Source organism: Brachypodium distachyon, chromosome 1, assembly GCF_000005505.3.
Source record: "Brachypodium distachyon strain Bd21 chromosome 1, Brachypodium_distachyon_v3.0, whole genome shotgun sequence".
Classification (NCBI taxonomy): Eukaryota; Viridiplantae; Streptophyta; class Magnoliopsida; order Poales; family Poaceae; genus Brachypodium; species Brachypodium distachyon.
In genome coordinates, this window is record NC_016131.3 from 65856852 (window position 1) to 65881964 (window position 25113).

General features: G+C 47.2%; 4 protein-coding genes, 1 long non-coding RNA gene and 1 pseudogene across 5 annotated transcripts; 3 read left to right on the forward strand and 3 right to left on the reverse strand.

Annotated features, from left to right (window-relative positions):
- Window positions 1–231: 231 nt before the first annotated feature.
- Window positions 232–4558, reverse strand: LOC100836685. The gene is made up of 3 exons (XM_003558207.4): window positions 3328–4558; window positions 1080–1640; window positions 232–991 (listed from the first exon to the last, which is right to left on the reverse strand). Exons 1-3 carry the CDS (start codon window positions 4210–4212, stop codon window positions 890–892), a joined length of 1548 nt encoding a protein of 515 aa, XP_003558255.1. The 5' UTR covers window positions 4213–4558; the 3' UTR covers window positions 232–889.
- Window positions 4559–6705: 2147 nt separating this feature from the next.
- On the reverse strand, window positions 6706–15279 carry LOC104581810. Its single transcript, XR_001406900.2, has 6 exons — window positions 15001–15279; window positions 8637–9230; window positions 8095–8158; window positions 7831–7897; window positions 7674–7747; window positions 6706–7268 (listed from the first exon to the last, which is right to left on the reverse strand). It is a non-coding gene; the product is annotated as an uncharacterized LOC104581810 (long non-coding RNA).
- On the forward strand, window positions 9756–13483 carry LOC100837602 (tropinone reductase homolog At5g06060). Its single transcript, XM_003558210.4, has 5 exons — window positions 9756–9925; window positions 10038–10245; window positions 11104–11320; window positions 11408–11514; window positions 12990–13483. The coding sequence occupies exons 1-5, from the start codon at window positions 9834–9836 to the stop codon at window positions 13176–13178; spliced, it is 813 nt and encodes a 270-aa protein (XP_003558258.1). The 5' UTR covers window positions 9756–9833; the 3' UTR covers window positions 13179–13483.
- A 127-nt stretch (window positions 15280–15406) lies between the features above and the next one.
- On the forward strand, window positions 15407–19020 carry LOC100837913 (tropinone reductase homolog At5g06060). The gene is made up of 5 exons (XM_010230513.3): window positions 15407–15645; window positions 15751–15958; window positions 16911–17127; window positions 17235–17341; window positions 18578–19020. Exons 1-5 carry the CDS (start codon window positions 15548–15550, stop codon window positions 18758–18760), a joined length of 813 nt encoding a protein of 270 aa, XP_010228815.1. The 5' UTR covers window positions 15407–15547; the 3' UTR covers window positions 18761–19020.
- A 151-nt stretch (window positions 19021–19171) lies between these two features.
- Window positions 19172–24421, forward strand: LOC100838215 (annotated as a pseudogene).
- LOC104581811 (glutathione S-transferase T3) lies at window positions 20571–22548 on the reverse strand. Its single transcript, XM_010230514.3, has 3 exons — window positions 21937–22548; window positions 21398–21814; window positions 20571–21321 (listed from the first exon to the last, which is right to left on the reverse strand). Exons 1-3 carry the CDS (start codon window positions 22519–22521, stop codon window positions 20665–20667), a joined length of 1659 nt encoding a protein of 552 aa, XP_010228816.2. The 5' UTR covers window positions 22522–22548; the 3' UTR covers window positions 20571–20664.
- Window positions 24422–25113: the final 692 nt, after the last annotated feature.

A 25113-nucleotide genomic window follows, 5' to 3' on the forward strand; every position in this document is an offset into this window, starting at 1 on the left:
TCTTTTTCAGGGAATCACCTTTTTTTTAGAATCTTTTAGCGAATCTAGTGATGGAAGGCGGGTGACCCAACCCTTAGTTCCGGGCCTCCGGCCTTTCGGACGCATGCATATTGACCCAACATGTCACGACATCTGTGTGCGCATGCATCTTGGCCCAATAGGCCAACTCCGAACGGTCCTTGGCATTCCTCGCCAATTATTCATTTGTTGCAACTATTCCATCCGTCAAGCTACAGAAGAAACTCCCGCATTCAGGAGCAGGAGCAGAAAATTATACGTCCTCCGTTCATCTCCCTTCCAACCCATATTCCAATCCTTTTCCAAATCACCAATCTTCCGATGGTAGAATCAGAGCACTACCAGGAAAGAGGTAAAACCTGAAAAGAGCAGGATCCTGCTCACTGCTACTCCCCTTAATTTACAATCCTTTTCCAAATCACCCATCTTCCGATGGTAGAATCAGAGCACTACAAGGAAAGAGGTAAAACCTGAAAACAGCAGGATCCTGCTCACTGCTACTCCCCTTAATTTACATGTGAAAATGGACCACCCATCTCCTGTAACCAGAACAACCGCCTCTGTGCAGAAACAGTACACGATCCCATATGGCAGTAACGGAAAATTTTGCACCTCTTGTTTGTATATGTATGTATGCGTTTGCCAGTTTGCCCCATAAGTTATATAGTTAGCCATCTGGACACACTGACTGAAGTCCATCTGTCGCGCGCCAGCAGGAAAGTACGGTCCAAAGAGAAGCTATTTTCTGTGTCCCTGCGAGCACGGAGAGGATTATTCACCTTTGCCATCCCATTATTATCGCACTGCCACAATGGCACTCTACCCTCCGTCCTGTGGAGAACTGGCAACCTTGCGGCAAAAGACGATGGAGCTACGGGGTGGTGAGCTCTCCTCGGCCGCAGTATCGTATCCGCACCTCTAGCACCGTGCCCCACCTCGTCCTCTTTGTTTTGCAGCAATGCCGTCGTGGTGCCTGAAACATGTGTACCAATACGGATCGAGTAAATCAACGTAGAAGGCATAAAGATTTTTGAGATGCAGGTCGTGTCCTTGGTGCTTACCCGTTTCCACTCATTTTGGCTCATCTTGGGAGCGAACACCTTGACCGTATGGACCGTGGATGCAGCACGGAAGCTGGCCTTGTCGCACTCCTTCTCCGACTTGGGATGGTGCCTCGAGTACTCGCTGACGGTGGCTCGGCCGGTCTCGTTCCGGACACGGCTAAGGAAGAAGATGGCAGGCCGGTAGCACGGGTTGTCCGGGCCAAACAAGGGCCGGGTGTTGAAGACGAAAGGCCCGTTGGCCCAGGTCCGCCAGGTCTTGAACGTCTGCAGCGGCACCTCCAGCTCGTGCGGGGCTACAGCCCACGGGTATACCTGGACCGTGTAGCCCCACGCGATGGACACGGACCAGGTGTAGTCCACCCCGTGCTGGTAGCAGAAGGCCTGCTGCAGCAGCCGGGCCGAGTCGAACCGCGACGCGTCCATCAGCGGCCGGACCGCGCTCAACGCAGTGTGCCCGACTGGGCTGATGGGCTCGATGTGGTCGAGGTGGTGGAGCGAAACCAGCGGCGCCTGCGGATGGGCCGCGAGCATCCCGTACGCGTCACCGCGGATATCCACCTGCGTCCATTACAAAATTGTAAGATAACATGCATTTTCTAAAAGGCATTGAAACGGGCGGCGATCGATTCCCCGTGGCCAGGTCGCGAGAAAGGCACAGGACAAAAGGGAAACCAGACTGGGACACGCCAAAAAAGCAGGATTAAACTTAGAATCGGGGGTAGTGCACGTGTCAGAGACGGCACAGGGCTCAGAAAGGTGAAACGGAAAGTGCTCTCCGCCGCGCGCGGAAAAAGTTATTAACTCTTCTGTTTAACTTTTGTTCTCCGTTTGCTCATGAGCGGATTGCGGCCGTTGCCATCAAACGTTAACTTCGGCTGGTTTGTCAGTGTCAGTGGGAAACAAAAACAACACTGAGACCCCTGGCGCCGCAGGGTCGTATAGCACCACACAACCATGGCGTTGGCGGTGCGCTCCGGAAAGCGACAGCCTCGGACCAGGACCACCACCCCTCTGTGCGCGAGGCTCGGTGGCCTTTCACATCTTGGACTAAACTGTGGCCTTTGGGCTGGTCAGGAAGGTGGTGCGATGAGCTTTGGCTCGCCGCCGGTAATCGTGCGCACGCCACCACCGCTGTGGCCTACGCCAAAGAAAACCATCACGATAGCTTTGCCTAGAATGCAGTAGATCCTCTCCGGCCAGCGAGACTTTAGGCGACCTAACTGAAGAAATCCATATCTTCTGCACGGCACAGGTAGCCAACACAATGCCAGCAACAGCAACACACATGCAACAGGGAGTCCCGGCGTCGTTTGCTTCGGCTTCATCTTTTCTACGGCGGCAGCGACATGTGGAACGTGGCAGAGGCAAAGGAAAGACGAAAAGGTGGTGGTGTGTGGTGCCCGGCAGAGGAAAAGGCAATGGGGGCTGTCGTTTTTGGTTGAGGTGGTGGTTAGCTAGGTCAAGTCGTCCTGTAGGCTGTGGACACTTGGCCTGGTAGACACCCGGGTCACATGGGTTCGACAGAGAGGTGTCGCTGCAAGGACCGGCCGGGCCTGCCTCTGCGCTTCCGGGCTGTCCTGTACCTTCGAATTGTCCGTGCCTCCGCGACTACCCATACACTTTCAGTCGGGTTCTATCCAGTGATTTCTAGAAAAAGGTTGCTCGGGCAACTATTCGTCTTTGCGGCAACTGATAGAAGGTTTTGTGTTCTCCTCTCGATAGACGGAAAGATTCTATCATCCTCTTGATAAAGGAAAGATTCTGAAGGATAGAAAGATCACTTCTGTTGCCTAGCCCAGTAATGTTTTGGCCCTCTCTCTCTCTCTCAAAAAAGTAATGTTTTGGCAGCACAATCCTGAGTCCTACACTAGTACTACACTACCTAGGAGTATAAACGGTGAAAAGTTGGTCAAAAAGTATTTTGATTCAGGCTTAAATGCAGAGACGCCTACTGGAAAAAACCGTAAGCTGCTCCCTACGAGTACGACTAGGCGAGCTAAATTCTGCATGGGCATCAGAAGTTACAGAACTAGAGTTTTTTGTACCGACGCTGTTTTAAGGAACATTCGTGGATCAATTGCTCAGACACGATTAAATTCGGGTTTGGGAGACGTTTCCCCAAATATAAAATGAAGGGTTTGAACTTTTGATTGAACAAATCATCATCTACTCCGTAACAATCTAACATGACGAGTTTTGTCAGTAAGAAAGTAAGTAAATTAAGCTGCGGCGAAATGACACTGACCTGATGGAATCCTGGCTCGCGGGTGAGCGGGATGCCGAGCTCGCTGAGGCAAGCCTGCACGCGCTGATCGCTGCCGTAGAACTGCGAGTAGCGGTCGAGGCAGCCGTCGATGGCCTTGGCGAGCTCCGCGGCGGCCGGGTAGCTAACGGCGAAGCCGCCGCCGCCGAAGGCCATGCCGTACGAGTGCATCACGTTCTGCTCCACGCTCTCCGACGGCGCCCCGACGTAGTACATCTGCTCGTGGTCGTACTTGCGCAGCACTGCCACCAGGTTGTCCGGGAAGAACACCGTGTCGTCGTCGCCCATCACGAACCACCTCGCCTCGTTCTCCTGGACGGCGCCCGTGGCTGTGTCGTTCGCGATTGCCAGGAACGAGTCCGCCACGATCCTCGCCATCCGCGAAGCCGACGCCCGGTTCCCGAACCGGGACGCGTCCCCCGAGATGCGGTACGGCGGGCACGTCGCCGCAGGCCATGGGCCGACGGGCTGCTCGTCCAGCCAGACGTGGCCGCGCATCGCCTCGGGCCGCCACCAGAGCTCCGCGTACCCTCGCCGCTGGTCCCACGTCTGCGCCGAGGCGCCGATGCCGAACACGATGTGCGACAGCGTCGTGGGCGCACGGCTGCCGATGGCGGCGGCGGTAGGCCCATCGGCCCCCGCGGCCTCATCGACAGGGAACTCGCCCAGAGCGCCGCCGGGGCAATCCTGGCAACGGCTCCACCACCGGTAGACCCCGCCGGCGCCGTCGTCGGGGAAGAAGGCGACGTAGGCCAGAAACGCCAGGGTGGCCGCGATCAGCATGGACAGCGACGCCGCCACGCAACGCCGCCGCTGGTCGCCGACGACAACGCCGGCGGCCTCCACGGCCTTCCATTTGGGCTGCATCGATCGACCACACGTCCTCGCCGAGATCGAATTCACCACCTTTTCTCCCTAGGACGGACGGGGGCGCGGTTTCACGCGCCGGGATCTCGCGCGGCGCGGGGCTGCTAAAATAAAATCACCCCCTGCCTTTCCTTTCCCCTAGGACGGTTTCACGGGGATCTGGCGCGGCGGGGGGGCGGGCACAACGGCGAGGCTCGAGGCCGTATTCTCAAATCCAGCGAAAAGGGGATTATGAGAGAGATGGCGCGTGGTGGGGTGAGCCAGGGGAGGCTGGCTCGCCTTTCTCGGATGCGGCGGAGGAGGAATTTCCGAATTTGTGCGCGCGTGGTGTACGCTATCCTGGTACGTGTTGCTAGCTCCCTGTCATGTGGCCCGTATTTGTTGTATTCCGACGACGTACAGGTACAGGCACAGAGGGGTGGTGGGGCGATTCCGACGCCTCCTTTTCGTCCTTCGTAGATGGCAAGTTTCGCAAGGACCCAGGACGCAGCCCGCGCGCTCGCGTGTCCGTATTAGCCTTAGCCTGGACCGCCAGGGACGTGGCATGTGAATGTTTTTGTTTTTTTCTTCCCTTTACCAAATTATTATGCGATAAAAACCAGTCGACGGACAGTAACGTCCGCCCAACGAGCCACGCGCACACTATGGGCGAGTCGTGCGAGCTACGGCTTGGGAGGATCAGTTTGTTCTCGGCAGCATCGGAGTCGGCCGGTGTGACTCGTGAAGTTTGCGCCGGATGCGGCTTTCTTTGCTTCGGTGTCCGGCAATAATGGCCGGGACGCGTGGAGCCATCAGAAATTTTGCCGTCCGTTTCGGGGTCCTGCCTACACGAGGAGTGACATCACAACAAGGAGTCAAGGATGACTTGACCGCTAAGCCTAGAAGCGCAGAAGGGATTTGATGTCTCCAAAAATGCGCCGACCGGTTTTAAAAATAAAATGGAAAGAACAATATTGTTTTGCTGAATTGCATTAAAACGGAGATGAGAATTTAGGATAGGAGCTTGCGCTTGCTTCAGCATATTGGTTGTACTGAGCTAAATAGCTAATCAAACAATTCGCAGGTAATTGATACTCCCTCCGTTTCTAAATACTTGTCGCTGTTTTAGTGCAAGTTTCTACTAAAACAGCGACAAGTATTTTGAAACGGAAGGAGTATCATGTTGAATGACGAGATTTCCACGACACCGGCGGCTTGGATCTGGTTTTACCAAAGTTTCTTATGAGTGTTGTCAAGGATAGTTTCTCTTCAAATCTTTCTTGTTTCTGATATGATGGTTCCCATAGTTTTATTTTACCATGTCGGTGAATGATGTGAATAACTATTTTTTATGCAACTAGATAAATTTAGATCATGTACGTGTTGGTACGTAGAATTATAATTATTTAGTACTCATTAATAAATCTTGTTTACAAAATATAGAGTTTGGTAAATTGAGTGAGCTTCCTACTTAATATTCTCGTAATTCGTGAAAAAAACAATGAAAAAGTTGTCATGATCATCTAATGTAGCATATTGTGTTTAACACTATACAAATAAATTTTGTCTTAGTTAGTATTGGACCTATGTGTGCCTCAAACCATTTGATGTTTTGTCCCTAACCCATCAAATATGCCCAGTGACAAATCCAGAACGAGAGATATGTGGGTGCATCCCATTACAAACCCTGATTATTCCACATTCTTTCGCACAAATACTATTAGATTTCAACTTATTTTCTGTAACTCATGTGGGACACACAGTCACCAACGTGGATCCGCCACTGGATATAACCACCGTAAATTCAGATGGCGTGGATCAGTGTGAAGCCTCCCGCCGGTACCCCTCATATTGCTTTTAGTACAATAGATATGAAACGTGATAATAGATAGAGTATAGTTTATAATACTTTCTCCGATATATAATAAGTGTCTCAGATTTAGTACAACTTTGTACTAAGTTACTATAAAATTTGAGACCTCTTTATGGATCGGAGAGAGTAATAGATTTACGGAATGTATGAAACCTTGACCACTTCAAATACGGAGTTTGTTGACACATCAAATTTTTCTGTCATAATTGCTAAAGTGAGCCTTGCAAATTCACCAAATAACTGGTACCCCCAATTCGTGGGTGCAGTTAGTCAAAACAGTTAATTGCTCTCGATACATGCTCGTAGTTTTGTTTCACATCATAATACATGCCCGTAGTTGCATACGCATGAAAAGCGAATTGATCAATGAAGCATGCATGCACATACCTCGACTCGCCGGGCAATTCTCCTGAGCGCTGACCGATGACTGGATTCTGGGATCAAGGTTGTCTAGCGCATAGCATGGACGTGTATGTACGGAAATGGTACGTGCCACGTTAGAGTCCATTTAGATTACAAGATACGTGTGACGTTAAATCCGGTTTACATTTTAAAAATTATGTATCACATGGTTCCAACAGTTGTCTTTCTAAATATCATAAATCCAACAATCAAAATAATTCAGATGATGTGGATCAACGTGTTGGTTCTCCTCGATACATATCATATTGCTTTTAATATATACTCCCTCCGTGCCGAAAAGATTGGCACGGGGTACTCACAAGTCAACTTTACAGTTGGGTCCTTCACTTTACAAAATATTACAGAGGCATTCAGCAATTAACTACTCCAGCCGCTATTTCAAATCACACACATAGCACGATCCAGGAGCTGCAGCCGCTATTTCAAATCACACACAGATCTCAATCCCAACAGCCGCCAATACAAATGAAACACAGAGAGATCAAGATCACAGGAGGTACATACGCTATTTCAAATCAATCACAGATCGATGACGTCGCCAGCAGCCAGATGCCGTCGGCCGTCGCACGCCGCCGTCGCCTCTCACCTGCCGACGCCTACCAACAGGCTCCGACGCCAGGCATCACCGTCGCCCGCCGAGCATCACCTCTGCCTTCCCGCATATGAGGCAGAGCTCTGCCTTCAGCCATCTCAGGGCAAGCTGTTCCTCCGCTCCTCATCTCAAGCAGAGCACCTCCTCTGTCTTCCTTCTGCGTAGCCATGGAGCGGCTCCATTGAGCAGCTGCAACCAGATCATGCAGCCATGGAGTAGGAGTATTCAGCAAGAAGATAAACAACATGTACATATAGCCCAGCAAGAACAGCTTACGTGTGCAAGTAAATGAAGATACAGCTCAGCAAGAACAGCAATTAAACAACGAGTAACTGGAGAGACATTTTTACTCCTATCAGACAGGAAGAAATTAAACGAGTAACTGGGGAGACATTTTTAACATTGGAACAGTGAACGTTGGAGTATAGAGAAGCTCAACCTTATCAACATTTGTACAGAGTATAGGGACAAGCTCAACATTATCAACATTGTCCCATTTTTAACATGAAGTAGTCCATTTAAAACTAGAGGCAGGGAGCCATTTTTAAACGGAAGTAGTCCATTCAAAACTAGAGGCAGGGAGCCACAACAAACCTCATAGACGAGAAGAAGCCGGGGTTCGTCCTGACGGCGTCATGCCGGAGAACAAACCAGAGCAGCGCCTCGACCTTGGAATAGAGAACACAAGAACAAAAGTCAATTGGAATTTTTAATTTAAAACAGAAACAAGAACAGAGAACTGTAGCCTTACTTGAATGTCCTTGACAAAGACCCTGGAACTGGACCGCTCAAATTATTATACTCTGTAGGACAGGTCCCTGAGAAATGTAAGTCCAACAGTGAGTACCACAGCACAGAGCCAACATAGTACACAATCACATACTCCTGACAGAGTAACATCAAAACAAGAAGAATACTCACAGGAAAACAAGCTTTGATAAATTAGCTGACGATGAAGGGAATGCACGAGACAGGGAGTTATTGTTGAAGTATAAGTGGATTGCCTAGCTCTTACCATTAGATCGGTCTTTTGGTTGCGTAGGCTAGCGCATGAAGCTCTTCGGTTATTATTGAGCCTCCTGGTAGCAGTACACAGTGGCAAACAATATGAATATCTACATGGCTACTGAGAAACAGGCCATGAATGGAGTACAGTAACAGGGAGTACTTAAAGAAGATCCGGCTGTAATTAAACTTGAAACATTTTTAACAGCAAGTACTAGAGGCATGCAAGGAGTAAGTATAACTAGAGGAGTAAGAGGAGTACTACGAATATCATTTTCATGTTTGAGCATATATAGGAATACTTTGTGGTATCTACTCATGGATCAGTGAGTACACTAATTAGGACAAGATCGATGGCAAGCAGACGGTGAGAAACAACAATATTTTTGGACAGAGTGGCTCAATGATTCTGCATACTGCTACTCTATGGTTCCAGTTGGCTTCAATGTCGTTGGTTTCAGTTGAAGAGAAAGAACAGAAACTCAGAGAACATCAGCAAATCAAATCTTCCCTCAGTGCCTCGCATTCAATTAAACTCAGAGTACTCCGTACCTTGTTGAGGTCGAGTGCCTTGAAGATGTGCTTCGCCTCCTCGAGCCGCTGCTTCTCCTGCTGCAGCGTCTTGAAGATGTGGACGGCGACGGGGTTGGTGTCAGGCTCGAGGTCCAGCTCGCGGAGCTTCCGGTCGGCGCGCTGCTTCTCCTCGTCCTACCTCCAGTCCACCTCATGGTGCTCCTCCCTGCTCGCCACCGGATCCGTCCTTGCCACCAAAGAATCTGGCCTCGTCGCTGAAGGCATCTCTGACGCCGGATCCAACGATTTTTGGCCAAAAAAAGCTGCCTGTCGCTAGCGATTCTTTCGGGGGGGGGGGGGGGGGGGGGGGGGGGAGCGCAGCACAGGGGAGGAGGAGCTGGAGCGTAGCAAAGGGGAGGTGGAGGAGCACGGCGGAGGCGAGAGAGAGCGTGGTGGAGCTGTGGAGGCAAGCAGAGAGGAGAAGCGGAGCGCCGCGGAGGCGAGCAGTATCACGGCGGTGACGAGCAGACAGGGGAGGAGACGAGGGGGTTGCCGGTACTTAAACAAATGTACTGCGTGTTGATTCGAACAAACTGCACGGGTGTTTTTGCAAAACGGGCCGGTCGCGCCAACCTAACGGAAGGAGTAATAGATATGTAAATATCACCGAATAGCTTTGCTTAAAAAAATTCGGAGCTCTGAATTTTATGCAAACCAAGAACAAACTCCGGGAAGTGTATGTGTCAGACGGGAACTGAAACACGTGGGTCAGAGAAGTACAGCACAAGATACAGGCAGACATCTATATCTATACCATTATATTAAATTCGAAACGGTGGTCATGGTACGGGCGTCGCTGCGGTACGTCATTTTGCCAAAATTACGAATATGCCACCACTGTCCAGCGGGTGGGCGCAGTACGTCACATTTGTTCTTTTGTAGCAACGCACGGGGCTTTTGCTAGTATGGTTAATACCACGTTCCACAACAAGTTGAGCTGCTGTTCCCTATGACCCCGGGCCTTCGAACTCGCGCAGCGACCACTGCATACGTTATTGGGCCAGCCCGAAGGAGCGTGGCTGCGTGGGCCGTGGGCGTGAATTTCTTCTCACACGCGAAACAAGCGTGATAGGTTGCTCTAGAAAAAAAAGCGTGGTTTTGCCACGGCAGGGTTCCAACTTCCAAGCTCGACGCAGTACGAACGGCGTCAGCAGTCAGAACACAGCACTAGAGCACATGGCCGCGGAGGACGCCATAGGCAGCAGTGCGGCAAGATGGTCTCTCCACGGCAAGACGGCCCTCGTCACCGGCGGCACCCGTGGAATCGGGTACCCCTCGATCTCGATCAACGCCTCTCCCTTTTCCCTTTTCCGGTTTCACGCTGGCTTCAGGTGATTTATTATCGTGTCTGCGCTTGCGAATTTGCGACGCTTTGCGCAGGCGCGCGGTCGTGGAGGAGCTGGCGGCGCTGGGGGCGGCCGTGCACACCTGCTCGCGGAAAGAATCCGAGCTCCGCGAGCGCCTGAAGGAGTGGGAAGCCAAGGGATTCCGCGTCACCGGCTCCGTCTGCGATGTCTCCGTGCGCGACCAGCGCGAGCTCCTGCTCCGCGACGTCGCCGGCCGCTTCGCGGGAAAGCTCGACATCCTTGTAAAGCACCCCCAAATCTCCTCCCGGCACTATACTTATTCTCTCTTTTTTCCGATGAGTTAACTAACTGTAGTGTTTTCCCTGTGGTCAAAAGAAAACTGCAGTGTTTTCCTCCATTGTTTCCCCCTTCCTTAATTGATCATGTAGTTTATGGTTGGAACCCGCTACTCGTCCCTTAGTTTAAATCAATTTGCATGTTTTGTTCCGTTTGCGTGGATATAAGTACTGTATGTTGCTTTGGAACTGCTTATACTGCTGTTCAGTGGATCACAAGTCATGTCAAAAAGAGAACTGCATACTGTCTCTGAAGCTGTATTCACTCTTGACTTCAGAAAATTTGATACTGGCTTGTCACGAGGGACTTAATTGCTTAATGACCATTGGAGCTCAGTGATTAATTAGATAATGAACTTGAAAACAGTATTCGGTCGTTTTCACTTTTCAAGCACCTGACGTGTTTGTGCGGCGCTTCAAAGTTCATCAAACATACTACTCATTCCTTTCCGGCATGATACAACGAGAGCTGTATCCAGGCGGCTGAAATTTTAGGATTCAAACCGCCCAGGAGAAAAAATGAAAAAGAAAAAAGAGGGCAATAGTTAATACTCTCCTGTTCAAAGTATAAGGAATATACATTAGGGAGTGTCTATTTCTCAGTCGACAATCATAGCCATCCGATGAAATTTTTTTCATCTTTTGCACTTACATGAATCTTACAAGAATCTCAATAATTAGACTGGACGGTCGTTAGCATCGACTGGTTATTTTTCAGTCGACTAAGAAATAACAAAACCATTTATTTTTTCATGGCCTGACTGTTGTAGCTGATTTATGTACTCCCACAATTTGGTTATGCAGGTAAACAATGTGGGGACAAACTTTACAAAACCAACTACTGAATACTCAGCAGATGATTACTCATTCATTATGACCACTAATCTTGAATCTGCATATCATCTATGCCAACTAGCACACCCTCTTCTAAAAGCATCTGGATCGGCCAGCATTGTATTCATATCATCAGTTTCTGGAGTGGTGGCCATATCTAGTGGCTCCATTTATGCTATGACAAAAGGTAACTGCGGCAACTTATTTCTCAAATATGTTGTTGTTTTCATGGGCATAAATCATCAGTGCTCTTTCTTGTCACTGCCTCTTTTAGGTGCCATGAACCAGTTGGCCAAGAACCTAGCGTGTGACTGGGCTAAAGACAACATAAGAACCAACTCTGTTGCTCCATGGTACATCAAGACTTCACTTACAGAAGAAGTAAGGCTTGTATGATTTTCGTTCAGAATTATCATCTGTTTCCTACCACAGCTCGTTTGGAAGTTACTATTTTGGTTGACTAGACCATTGGTAAGCCGGAGTTGATAGTTAAATCCACTGTTGTCATTTCATGATTCATGAATAACATACTAGCGTTCATCTTATTGTAAACAGTAAACAGACATGGCCTAGTTTTCCTCCCTTCTTAGTTTTTCTTTTCCTGAAGATGCTCCCAAAGAATTGTACACCATCCATCTATATGGTCCAACAGTTCAAATTTGTTTTACTCGAGCCCTCATAGGAGATTAGGAGGTAATAGTTCATCAATTACCATCCAAAGGCTAGTAACGTCAGTTACTACTCCCTCCGATCCATAAAAAGTGTCGCCCACTTAGTGCAAAATTTGTACTAACTTGGTACAAAATGAGCGACACTTTTTATGGATCGGAGGGAATACTACATAATGAAATAGACATCTGTATCTATACATATATAAAAACGTATGAGTTAGGGTTTGACGCAAACCAGCTTAGTCACAAAATCTGATCTAAGAGCTCAAGAATTATGCTGAAGAATAACCTATCCCCTATTCCTAGTCATGATGCCATCATCGCTAACTTTATTCAGTTCTTGCCACGATATATTTTATTACTCGGAAATGGTGTGGTTGTCATACCATTTTTTAACAATATTATAACTGTGCTAAGTGAACATAAAAAATTCAAAGGAGTTTCAAATCGGTGGTATTATCTTTTGGGAGATATAATCGTATTTGAAAAATGTGCATGGTATACGTAGTATGTTAATACTTGCTAATTTGAAAATTATAATTGTAGTAAGGTGAGTAACTATATATGACAATCTTCTTACTCAAACAAATAGATGAGAGCTCAGTCTTAATTACTGTTTTTAACACATTTCACAATGCATATCATTTATTTTGGGAGAAACAGTACACATTAAGCATGTTCGATCCAAAGCATAAAAAACATTGAGTATGAAATACTAGTACATAGGAGTGAAATTACACGTAAATGATACACAACATACATACTGTTCTTAAAACAAGCATGTCTTTATTCATTCTTCGACAAAATAGATAGACATATGAAGATAAGTTTGCTGCACCTGGGAGTTGTCGACAGATTGAACATATTATTAAAAATGGTAATCGAATCCATCAAAATCATTTCTTTTTCAACAAAACCAGTAAACCTTGCAATAATTAGAATACTCGTGCGGTCAAGTTTACCTTTAATAAATGGTTGTCTTGGATTAAATAAATTTAGAGCATCTTAAAAGAGCTCTATAATCATCTTGACCCCATTTCAGAGAAATAATCATCATCTTTTCCATCTTTCATAGCTAGCTAGCTTGCTTCATGGATTACAACTATAGATGGAGGAATACCAAGGAAATGAAAACTACAAGGATTTTGTTCTGAAAACCTTTACTTTTCTTGTGCTGTTCTGCAGAATTTGGCAAGAGAGGATTTCGTCGATAGCATCGTACGTCGAACTCCAATGAGGCGTGTGGGAGAACCGGAAGAAGTATCGTCGCTGGTCGCTTTTCTCTGTATGCCTGCTTCGTCTTACATCACCGGGCAGACGATATCGGTTGATGGCGGCATGACCATAAATGGATTGTATCCAACTCAGGACTAAACAGTAGAATGCAGATTTTCTGCAACTAGTTGTGTCCAAACACTAAATTACATGCAGCTTTTCAAGGTTTTCAGAAAATTTGAAGGAAAAGAAATCCCTGGATATAGCTTATCGTGTATCTTGTACAGTTACAAAATTTCACCTGGAAAAAATAGTTGTATGTTGCATGCAACGAGAAAAGATATGTGAATTTGTATCCTAAAACTAATCCACACCGCATTGGCTGGATTCATGAAATGTGCGTGTATGAGAATTGAGAACCTGTATGAGAAGTTCTCGCCGTTTGGCAGAAGCGAGCAAGCGAATTTGGGTGGAGCGAGACAGTCGCGTACAATTATGGAGGGAATCTGTTCAGGGCACACTAATAGCATGTCTGGTATACTATATTTTTGACATGGGCATGTCTGCTATACTTAACTGATATGTTGCGTATGTATGAGCTAGGTAGGGGAGAATGGAATCTGGGTTCAGGCAAAAGACCGTCCGCGAGCAAGATTAATAGTTATAGCCTGTTGCAAGCTGCAAGCTCTGCCATGTCATTTTTATGTAGTAGTATAATAGCTAGCATGTATAATAAGTTGGTTATAAAAAACACTATTTTACTAATAGCAGGCCCACATTACAGTCTCACGGGGTGTTTAGGAACACGTGTTGCGGCTGGCTACTAGTTAATAACCCACTTCTCTTCTCTGTCCTTTTCTCTTTCCTCCAACTAAGCACCAATATAGTATTTAAATTCTTGTAACCAGTTTATAGCCCACCATTATTCTTACTCTAAATGCGTGTCCTAGGTTCCCTAGTCCCTACCCGGGGAACCAGGGTTGGTCTAGGTGTAACATAATGGATCGGTGCTAGGGAAAAAAGTGGTTTTTGCCGTGTATACAAATTGGTTCATGAATACCTACCTATTTTTTTTCGCGGGTATTGTGAATACCTACCTAGACTGTCCTCCTGTAAAAAAACTACTTCCTCCGTTTTATAATTCTTGTCTCAAATTTGCTCAAAAATGGATGTGTATATCCTTAAAAAATGTCTAGATACATGTAAGATTTCGACAAGAATTATGAAACGGAGGTAGTATCTATCTGTACATGATTATCCGTACATGATCTAGATACACATCAGCGGGCTTGTGGGGTGTGATCTGAGGCCTATACGTCTGCCTTAGAAATCAAACCAAATCTATCACGGTGCAAATTTAATTTTCTAAAATTCTGATAATTGTCAGTCGCAACGCAGACTTTTTTTTAGGGAAATCTCAACGTGGATGTGCATATATTATACGCACCGTCGTATACACAATACCTACAAAAGACCGAAATCATAGAGTCTATAGATGCCAAATTTAGCATGTGCATTTTTTACTTTTATTCTCGAGATACATCGCACACATCCGCACAAAAACCGAGTCATGGAGATCGAGAAATCACCGTTGGCACCTACCATCCAAAGGATAGTCTCGTCTTATTGAGAGACACACGTGACAACATCCACAAAAGATCAGAATCATCGAGTCTCGAAATTGAGGAGGTCTATCGAAACTAAGAAACAGGGAGGTCAAAGATAGGGGGGCGACTAATTCAAGGGGCTCCGCCGGGGGGACATGGCGGGCTAATTCTGCAACTCATTTTTTGGGCTGCCAGGAAAGAGTTCTTTGTCTTGCTTTTTATTTTTATTCTCTTGACTTTTGATTTTTAGCCTTTGCTTTTTTTTTCAACTTTTAATTCCTCCGTTTTGATTTGAAGGTTTTGATTGTTCAACTTTTCATGCTAGATTTTAATTTTCAACTTTTATATTGTTTGCATAATTTCTTTGAAAATACCTGACCACTTGTCGACGTTGACTCCCCGACGGCACGCATGGACGTGGGCGGCACACTGGGATCCGGGCCCTTCTGGTGGCCGATGTTCCTCTCCTTCAGCACGGCAGCAGATCCATGACGACAAACATGCCCGTGCGGGGACAAGCCGTGGCGGCGTGGAGCCGGCCTTCTCCACGGGAGTTTGCGGCGCACGCGGGGAGAAAAGGCGACGACGCAAGAAGATGACGAGGGGAGGAGAGGCAGGTCGAGAGAAGATATGGAGCGGCGGTCGAGGGAGGAGAGAGCGAGTGGGAAAAAAATAAACATTGTTTTTTTAGTAAGGATGGGGATGGTGGAATGTGGAATAGGACGAACACCAAAAGAGTCAAAGAGATGTTTCGCAAAGGTAGGGCCAAAACAGGACCTCAAACATAGGGTCCGGGTACACCCATCTCACTAGTGACCACCAACTGATGACTGATGGTTCTCTCTGAGTGTGCACCGTAGTGCTCATCGTCTGGGGAACAGATAGGTAGAGAAGCCGAAAAGAGCAACCAGAGGTTGGCCGATGGCTGCGGCGGAGACCTCGGGCAAGGCGGGGGCGCCGGGGAGGTGGTCTCTTCACGGCAAGACCGCCCTCGTCACCGGCGGCACCCGCGGGATAGGGTACCCCTTTTGGCCCTCCACCTATCTCTTCACTAGCAAGCACTGACGCCCCCAATCCGCGAGATTCCCTCGACACTTGACATGAGGAGTCCCTGTGATGCGCAGGCGTGCGGTGGTGGAGGAACTTGCGGCGCTAGGGGCGGCCGTGCACACCTGCTCCCGGAAGGAGTCGGAGCTGGGCGAGCGCCTGAAGGAGTGGGAGGCCAAGGGCTTCCGGGTCACCACCTCTGTCTGCGACCTTTCCGTACGGGACCAGCGTGACCGCCTGGCCGGCGAGGTCGCCGAACGTTTCGGCGGCAAGCTCGACATCCTCGTGAGTCGGAACCAATCCTTCTCTGTCTCAATCTATATACTGTACCTGTTAAAAATCTAGCAGCATCGACATTTCTCTGAATGCAAGCCTGCAATGGAGTTCAAGTTATGCAATAGACCTGTACTATACGTCTACTATACCCCGTCCTACCCAAGAAACTTTGACTAATGTTGAGATAGCAATGAGAACAGGGAAGTCAAAGAGAAAAGACCAGAAAGTAAAATTGGCATGGTACATCTTGGCACCAAACCTAACACACCCTAAATCCATGTACTCCTACTACATAGACTCGTACCTCTCACTAATTCATTGTCAATCATGTCCGTGGTTTATTCAGCTTTCCTCACTTTCAGGGCCAATTATGTTAATCTCACGACAACATGTTACAGTTGCAGAAGGACACTCCCAACGGAAATTATCTTATACGAGTAGTTCTTATGTTAATGCTGTAGCAGTGCAGCACATAGTTGAATTCAAGATCTGAAAAATTGTAACATGAGGTTGAATGGAGGATTTTGATGGCTCCATTAATCTTCTGATGAAAAATGTGAGCTGAAGTTAAATTACAGATGTGCTGGTGAAGTTCTTTTAATGGCATAGGCCAATATTTTCACTTGAGATCTGCATTCATTCAAATGTAGCTCAATTCCACTAAAATCTGTGGTTACCAGAGTACAGGACGACATGCTGACCCTGCAAGATGAACTGTTTGCTGAATCTCCATTTCATTTTCTGTTATGTTTCCATTAATGCTGATTCCACACCGTGAATGCTCGTCTTTATTTTTTTTTACTATCTTGACTTCTCTTTAATGTAAACAATGTAGGCGCAAACATAAGAAAGCTAACCACTCAATGTTCTGTATAAATTTACTCACTCTGATGGCCAGTAATCTTGAATCTGCATTTTATTTGTGCCAATTTGCACTGACTTTCTTCATTTCCTGTTTAAGGTAAACAATGTGGGGACAAACATAAGAAAACCTACTACTGAATATTCTTCAGAAGATTACTCATTTGTCATGGCCACTAATCTTGAATCCGGGTATCATTTGTGCCAACTTGCACATCCTCTTCTAAAAGCATCTGGTTCGGGCAGCATTGTTTTTGTATCATCTGTTTGTGGAGTAGTAGCCGTATTTAGCGGCACTATATATGCTATGACTAAAGGTAATTATATAGCTCACTACTGCCTATGGCTTTGATTTCCTGAGCATGTGTAAACATTAGGTGTGTCAGACATCTCATGTGTGTAACCAGCTATGGTTTCTGTTCAGGTGCCATCAACCAATTAACCAAGAACCTAGCATGTGAATGGGCAAAAGATGGCATAAGAGCCAACTCTGTTGCTCCATGGTACATAACAACTTCACTTACGGAAGGAGTAAGTGTCTTGCTTTGAATATTGATCTGAAGTCTGCATAGCACTTTGGAACATCATATTGTTGGATCCATGATTCTGACTTAGTATGCAGACTACAGCAACTGTAAATTGATTGTGGATATCCTTTTTACTTACTTGCCTCTAAGACTAATTAAGTTTTAGTCTACCGGTCTCTGCCATATACTCCCTCCGTCCCAAAATAAGTGACATGGATTTGTATAGATTCTTATACAAATACACGTCGCTTATTTTGGGACGGAGGGAGTATATGTTTACCTGATTTGTTTGTCTTGGGAGCATCGGTTCCCAGCTTGCGCTGATTTAACTACACTTTTTGCCAGTTGACTTATTTACGATAATAACCTCGTATTAGTATCAGTTGCTGACAGAAATTAGCGCAAAAAAGCATGCTTTTACTTATATTCAAATTGCATTGCTAGAAATGCCACTTGCTAAATATATATGTATACATATTACTGTTAGCACGTAATGTAGCCAATAACATTATGTTGATTTCAGACTGTACCTTCCTTTACTATCAGAGAATGAACAGTGTCACAGTCATGCTGTTGTATTAACTGATTGACAAGGATTATAATGGTTATACCTTAGCTCTTTGCATCTGTATAAGGTATGCACCTTATAAGATGGAAAGCTGGGAGCAGATGTATGTACATTCTGTAAATCCCCAATAAGTATATTCATGGTGGATTCTTGGAAAGATGGTACAGCCTGCATTATTAAAACCGTTAAGTATGGTAAAATAATTGCGCACACCAATTTACAGTTATGCCTACATCAATTCAGGGTGAAGTTAGGATTGTGAATTCCTGCTGAGCTGAATACTGTCTGGCACCCTGAATAGATACGCTAAAGATTTTTACAACTGTTTCCCATGTTCTTTTTTTTTTGTTGAGAAAAGGGGTTCCCCCCCAGCTTCATTAATGAAGCCATAGATAGTTCTACGAGGAGATAAAACAATAGAGGTTCCCATGCTAATTTGTATGATTGTATCCATAATAATATAGAAGCACAACATAAATATATTTTGTTATTCCCCACTTTGCTTCTTCGTAATAGTAAAAATGGAAGGAAAGTTGTATTACAGCCACATGTGGAAGTTGTCTTCTATTTGCAAGAACACTTGAGTGATGAACTCTTTCATTTCCGTATGTACTTATGTAACCTCCGAGAAAATGGAAACTATGATCCCTGAAACTCTCTTTTTTTGTGCAGCTTTTGGCGAATAAGGAGTTTGAGGCCAGTGTTGTGAATTGTACTCCACTTAGGCGTGTCGGAGAACCAGGAGAAGTATCATCGCTGGTTGCTTTCCTCTGCATGCCTGGTTCCACTTACATAACCGGCCAGACGATCTCTGTGGATGGAGGTATGACTGTCAAAGGGCTCTATCCAAGTTAAACAGTATCAGGGAAGACACTGCGTTTCTCGTTGTTGCCCAGGAGGCAACCATATCATCTTGTGTTCTTGGCAAACCAGAATAAATATTCATGTAAACTGAGCTCATCATAAATCCAGACCACGGTCATTAGCCATTGTTGAAGCCAGCCATGTGAAGAAGGTTATGGTCAGATTTATGCGATGCCTTGCCGCGCTTTAATTTACCAACGCACACAATGTATTCTTTCAGCTTCTACACTTGCCGTTCCAGTTATTTATCATGTACTCTCCCAATCAGTTCAACCTGGATCATTCTGAATCACTGGCGGCAGGAGGGTGGGCTGGCTTCCCCGATGTGCGTGAACTCACCTACAAGGGTGAAGCCGTGAAGGCGTGTGAGAGTCGCATGCCGCGGCGAACACATCACACAACGCTGCACAAGCATTGGTAACCAGAGGTTAAAGAAACGTTGCAGCTCGGACACAGTAAAGTGCAAGGTAGTGCGAAGAAGGTCCCACAAGCCCTTGCTTTTGCAGCTACTTCCTTCGCGCTGTCAACTCCTGATCTGGATGCTCTGTCAGGGGATGCTCATCTCTGCACATGTCTCCTGGGCGTGGGAGCCGCCTCCTCCTGCCATGGTCACCGGTTCACTCACGGTTCACTCATCAGGAGCAAGCTTCATGAGCTGCTGTTGCGCCATGCATCAGCCAGCCACACCGAGACACTCCAGGATGATGCGGCTCGATGAACTTTCTATTTTCTGCTTTTAAATTGTCTGTTTACTGTAGCATTTCTCATTTTGTCGGATCAAGTATTTATTTTTGCAGCAGAATGTACAATTGGTTTCATTATTAGTAATGGAACCGGGAGGCCTGGCCTCCTGATACTCTAAAAAAAAGGTCCCACAAGATACGTAAGCTAAGCAGTCTCCGCTTCCACTCGTGCGCAGCAGTTCTGCTCGTCAGTTCGTGAACGGGATAAGCATTAGCAGAGACGCTAGAGACACTCGGCAGGATTGAAGCAGCGAGATGGACGCGGCGGATCAGACCTCAGCCAAGGCGGTGGCGCCAAGGAAGTGGTCTCTGCACGGCAAGACGGCCCTCGTCACCGGCGGCACACGCGGCATCGGGTAATTAAACTCCCCCCCATTCCCCAACGCCCGCTACCATCAGTGCGCGATTTCGTCGAACGGTTAGCGTGAGCAAGCAGCTCGTTTCGGTGAGCAGGCGTGCGGTAGTGGAGGAGCTGGCGGCGCTGGGCGCGGCCGTGCACACCTGCTCGCGGAAGGAGGCGGAGCTGGGCGAGCGCCTACATGAGTGGAGGCCAAGGGCTTCCGCGTCACCGTCTCCATCTGCGACCTCTCCGTGCGGGAGCGCCTGATCCGCGAGGTCCGCGATCGATTCGGCAGCAAGCTCGACATACTCGTGAGTCAGGACTACCTCCCCTGCCCTCCCGTCAGTTTGTTCATCGTTTCGATCTGCGAATGCAGCATCGATGGCTCAGCGTGTAGACCCTAGTTCGAAGTGGGCTCTTTTGTCCGGTGAAAGCTAAAAGGTTCTACAGTAACAGCGGGCAAGAAGAGAGATTAGGGCATCTCCAAGGGTGACTACCTAAATGGACATGCCATCCGTCCGTTCGTCCACCGTCCGGACAATTTGGTAAGTGTCCATTTAGCACATCATCCAATGGATACAAGCTAAAATGTCCGCGTTTCAAATTGTCCACACCTATTTTTCAATGAGTTCTATTACCATACAACTATGTATTCAACAATATCAATGCAATTGTAGAGTGCAAATTAATTAAAATGACATGGTCCAAATATCTCAAATGACAAAGTTCAAATATCTCAAATGACCATGTTCAAAAATCTCAATGACATAGTATCAAAATAAGCACAAATCATATGATGCACCATCACAAGATCAAATGCCATTTTGTGCCAAGATTTTGTCACGAAGATTTTCATGCCACAATTTTGTCTTGGCATCCATCAAGCTTTTGTTGGCCAACATGATCCTCGACTCCTCGGTGAATCTAGTGAGCCCAACTTGTTCGGCCTCGGTCACCGCCCTCATTGCTTCAATTTCAAGTCTCTTCTCCTCCCTCTTTGCTTCAATGTCAAGCCTCTTGGTCTCCCTCGTTGCTTCAATTTCAAGCCTCTTCGCCTCAAGTGCCACCTTGTCCTTCTCAATCGCAACCTTCTCATTTGTCATCTCCATGAACCACTTGTGGTGTTCATCCTTCTTTTCTTCCTTCTTTTCATCCCTCTTCTCAATTAGTTTACCTTTGTTGGCCATAATCTCCGTCCAAGTATCTTTCAACGTACTCGCATTAGCACGCTTTGCCTTCTCCTTTTCCCACTTCCTTCCCTTCGGCCTAGTTGCGGTTGACATCGGCCCAAAACCCTCCCCATTCTCATCCATTTGGCTTGCCGGCCTCTTGTGTGCTCCATTGGGATTCTTGAGTGATGCTACAAGATTCATCCACTTTGGGGCCTTGTTGAGTATGGTCCAACAATGAACCAAGCCAAAGTGCTTCCCTTCATGCATTGTGCTATACAATGTGATAGCCATTCCCATCTAGCAATCAAGAGACATGTCAAAATGTAGCAACATAGCAAAAGGGTGAATGGTATTGCAAGAATGTATTTCTTACATGTTCTTTGATTCCCATGCCACTTATCTTCCTATTGATAATTTGATCATATGCTCCACAAAACTTGTTGCAAGAATCTTGAATGACACCCCAACGTGATTGAAGTGAACACTCATTGCGATCACTTACAAATTTCCATGGTGGATAATTTTTCCATTCATGAAAGTACTCATGAATTCTCTTCCAATATGACGAACCCCTTTGCTCTGCACGTTGGATTGGGTCTTGGCTCACTTCCAACCATGCCGTCACCAACAACTCATCTTCTTTGATTGTATATGAACTTCCTCTCTTTGTCGGACCTCTCTTTTGGTGGAAGGGTTGGTTGGGAATTGGAGAGTTTGGATCATCAACATCAAATATTTGAGGTTGTTGCCCATCATTGATCAAATCCATCATACACTCCTCTTGATACTCCTAGGAATACAAAACCAAAAATTTCTTACATGTTCCCAACTAAACCTTCCCTAACAGCACCATATACTCAAAACTGCCACTCACAGCAACTGAAAACAACAACAAACAGAGGAAAATAATACCTGTGTCTGTTCAGACATTTCATCAAACAGGTTGCGGGCGCCACGGCCTCTGCCTTCCGACATGGCACTAGGCTGCCGACACAAGGCCGGCGAGTCGTCCATGCCGTCGTACCCCATCTCCTCATCAACAGACGGCGAGCCACCTTCCATGGTTGTTGGGCTGCCCGGACGGCGCGCGTTGGCAGCAGCCGGAGGTGGAGGGTGGCGGGGCGGTGCGGCCTGGCCTGAGGAGGCTCCGGCGGTGGTAGCTCTGGCCACGAAGCCTTGCTGGGATGCCCGGGCGGTTGCGGCTCTGCGTCGTTGCGCCCGTTGGACGCTCGCCGCGGTCGGCGGCCGGCGGCCAGTAGGCGCGGTGAAGAGCTGCGGCAGGGCGACGGCAGGGCGGCACCGCAGGGAGATGGCGGTGCAACGGGGCTGGGAGGGAGCGGGGCGAGGCAGGGAGTTGGCGGCGCGGTAGCGGGGCGAGGGAGATGGCCGCACGCGTGGGAACCAGGAAAGAATGGCGTGCTCGGTGCGAGAATAGGGAAAACGCTGAGGTGGCCTTTGTCCGCGGACTGCCAAGTTGATATCAAATTTGGCTAGCATTTGGCATGTCCGCGGACAAACGGACGGATAGCAATAGTTTGGCATGTCTCATTGGATTGGTTTTTCTTGTCCGCGGACAAAAACGGACGGATGGCATTGATTTGGCATGTTTCCTTGGCGATGCCCTTAGACTGATGGAGGACAACATTTCCATTTGGGACCCAGATTTCTCTTTCATCAAGTATACCTTTCAATTTGCATGCATATAGGCTTTGTCACGAACCCATGATGCGTTTTGACTCGGGAGATTAAATTGGCAAATTTATTCAATTACTCTTTCAGGTAAACAATGTGGGGACAAACATAAGGAAGCCAACAACTGAGTACTCTTCAGAGGAGTACACTTTTTTTATGGCTACAAATCTTGAATCTGCCTATCATTTGTGCCAACTTACGCATCTTCTTCTAAAAGCATCTGGGTCGGGCAGCATTATTTTCGTATCATCCATTAGTGGAATTGTAGCCTTGCATGGCGGAACTGTCTATTCCATGGCTAAAGGTAACAGCTATCGCACAATATCGAAAGTGTCTATCCAGCAGGTTTAAGCATAATTTTTATTCACATCCAGCATGCATAACCAGTTACAACTGTTCTTTTAGGTGCGATGAATCAGTTAACCAAGAACTTAGCATGTGAATGGGCCAAAGACAACATAAGAACCAACTCCGTCGCCCCTGGCTATATCTTGACTTCACTGACAGAAGGAGTAAGGATCATACGTTACTTTTATTCGGCTAAATTTACAGTGTATGCGGCAATGTTCATGCAAAATGCAGTAAGGATACATAAATTGGAAATCGATTAGCACCTAATTAATTCATAATTAGGTCTCGCTTGTGCTATTGCGAGCTACTGTATATAGGTAATGAACATTCTGTCAGCTTCGGCCTATCTAGAACATTTTTAAATACTGAGATTTTGAGCCGAGGAATTGCCAGTTCCAGTCGAGCTGAAGATTGTTGGCAACCCAGGAGTATATTGTACTTTTTCACACCCTGAGTATCAGTATACGCGGATGCCTTTGTAGTGTTGTTCTTCCAAAATATAGATACTTAATTTTCTATTCTAATAATTAATTCTGCTAACCATTCTGGTATAATGTGCACAAATTTTGTATCCAACATTGAACTGAGACTGACTAACTGAAACTGGAGTTGAATTATCTGTACCCATTTCGTGCAGCTTTTAAATGCATTATAGTAGCTAGCTGCTTTACCATTTGACTTCTTTGTACCTTGAATGGTAGCATAAATCCTAAATATCAGAATTGAGTACTTTATAATTGCATAAATCTAAATATATTTTACGAGACCCTACTGGCCTACTCTGCGTCTTGGCAGAGATATGGTGTTCTATTACTTACATGAACTTATCATTCTCAATTCTTCTTTCTGTAGTTTACCTGCATGTGCTCCTTGAGTCCTTCTGATGGCTCCTATTTCACCCCGAGACATGGGAACAAACCCTGAATATTTTTCCCATATTATTTCTCTGTGTGTGTGTGTGCAGGTTTTGGCAAATAAGGAGTTAGAGGGCGCTGTTAAGAGCCGAACTCCGCTTAGGCGTGTCGGAGAACCAGCAGAAGTGTCATCGCTGGTTGCTTTTCTTTGTATGCCTGGCTCTACTTACATTACTGGCCAGACGATCTCGGTTGATGGAGGTCTGAGCGTCAATGGGCTTTATGCAACGCAGGACTGAGGAGCAAGAACTATGGAGTGAGTCGCATGATCTTTGTTGTCAGGGAATCAGCCATGTATGGGTGTTCTTGCTCATCAGTCATCATGAACCCGTGATTGTTGCCAATCGTGTAATAAATCTGGGTATAGAACAGTACGAGGAAGCTCGTGATTAGATCTGTGCGAGGAGTATATTGTTCTATTTATTTTAGTTGGACTGCTCTGAGCATGTGAGCTAAATGCAGAAGCGAACACTTGGCAGTTGGCACCCAATGCCCGCTAAAAGAACTGTCGGTAGTATAAACGGGACCTGCTGAAAAGGCTGCGAGACGTGTGTCCGACTGTCCACCGCGAAGGCGTTGCCGCTGCGCCATTGGCCCCCGGCTCGACCGCATCCCGGGAAAGCGAGAACAGCAGCAGAAATAGATCAGGCCGACGACGTGCGAACTCATCGCAACGCCAGGGGCCAGGGGCCAGCCGGTGCGAGCGAAAAATCTCGTGCTAGTAGCTAGGCTAGGCCAGGCTAGCTCGAATCCGACGGAGAGAACCCAGGCACCAGCAGCGCGATCTCCCGTGATAGCGAAGTCTCGGCCCCCGGGCGCCGAACACGTCGCCGAGCCCCGCAGACACCTCCCTTCCTCACGCAATCTACTATCAATCTCGCCCGGCCGGCCGGATGCGTGGCGTCGTGGTCCGGCACCGGCAGGGAGGGGGGGACCCGCGACGTCTCCTCCTGCGCGCACGGGGCCTGATCTGACTGCTGGCTGCGTGGCGGTGTCGCTGTCGAGCCGGCCTTTACGTGGCCAGGCTAAGCGTGCCGCGCGTCACCGGCGGCACGGCACGGCACGGCACATGATGTCGTAGTCCGGAAGCGAAAAAAAAAAGGCCGTTGCCGCTCCTGTTCCGAGCGGACAC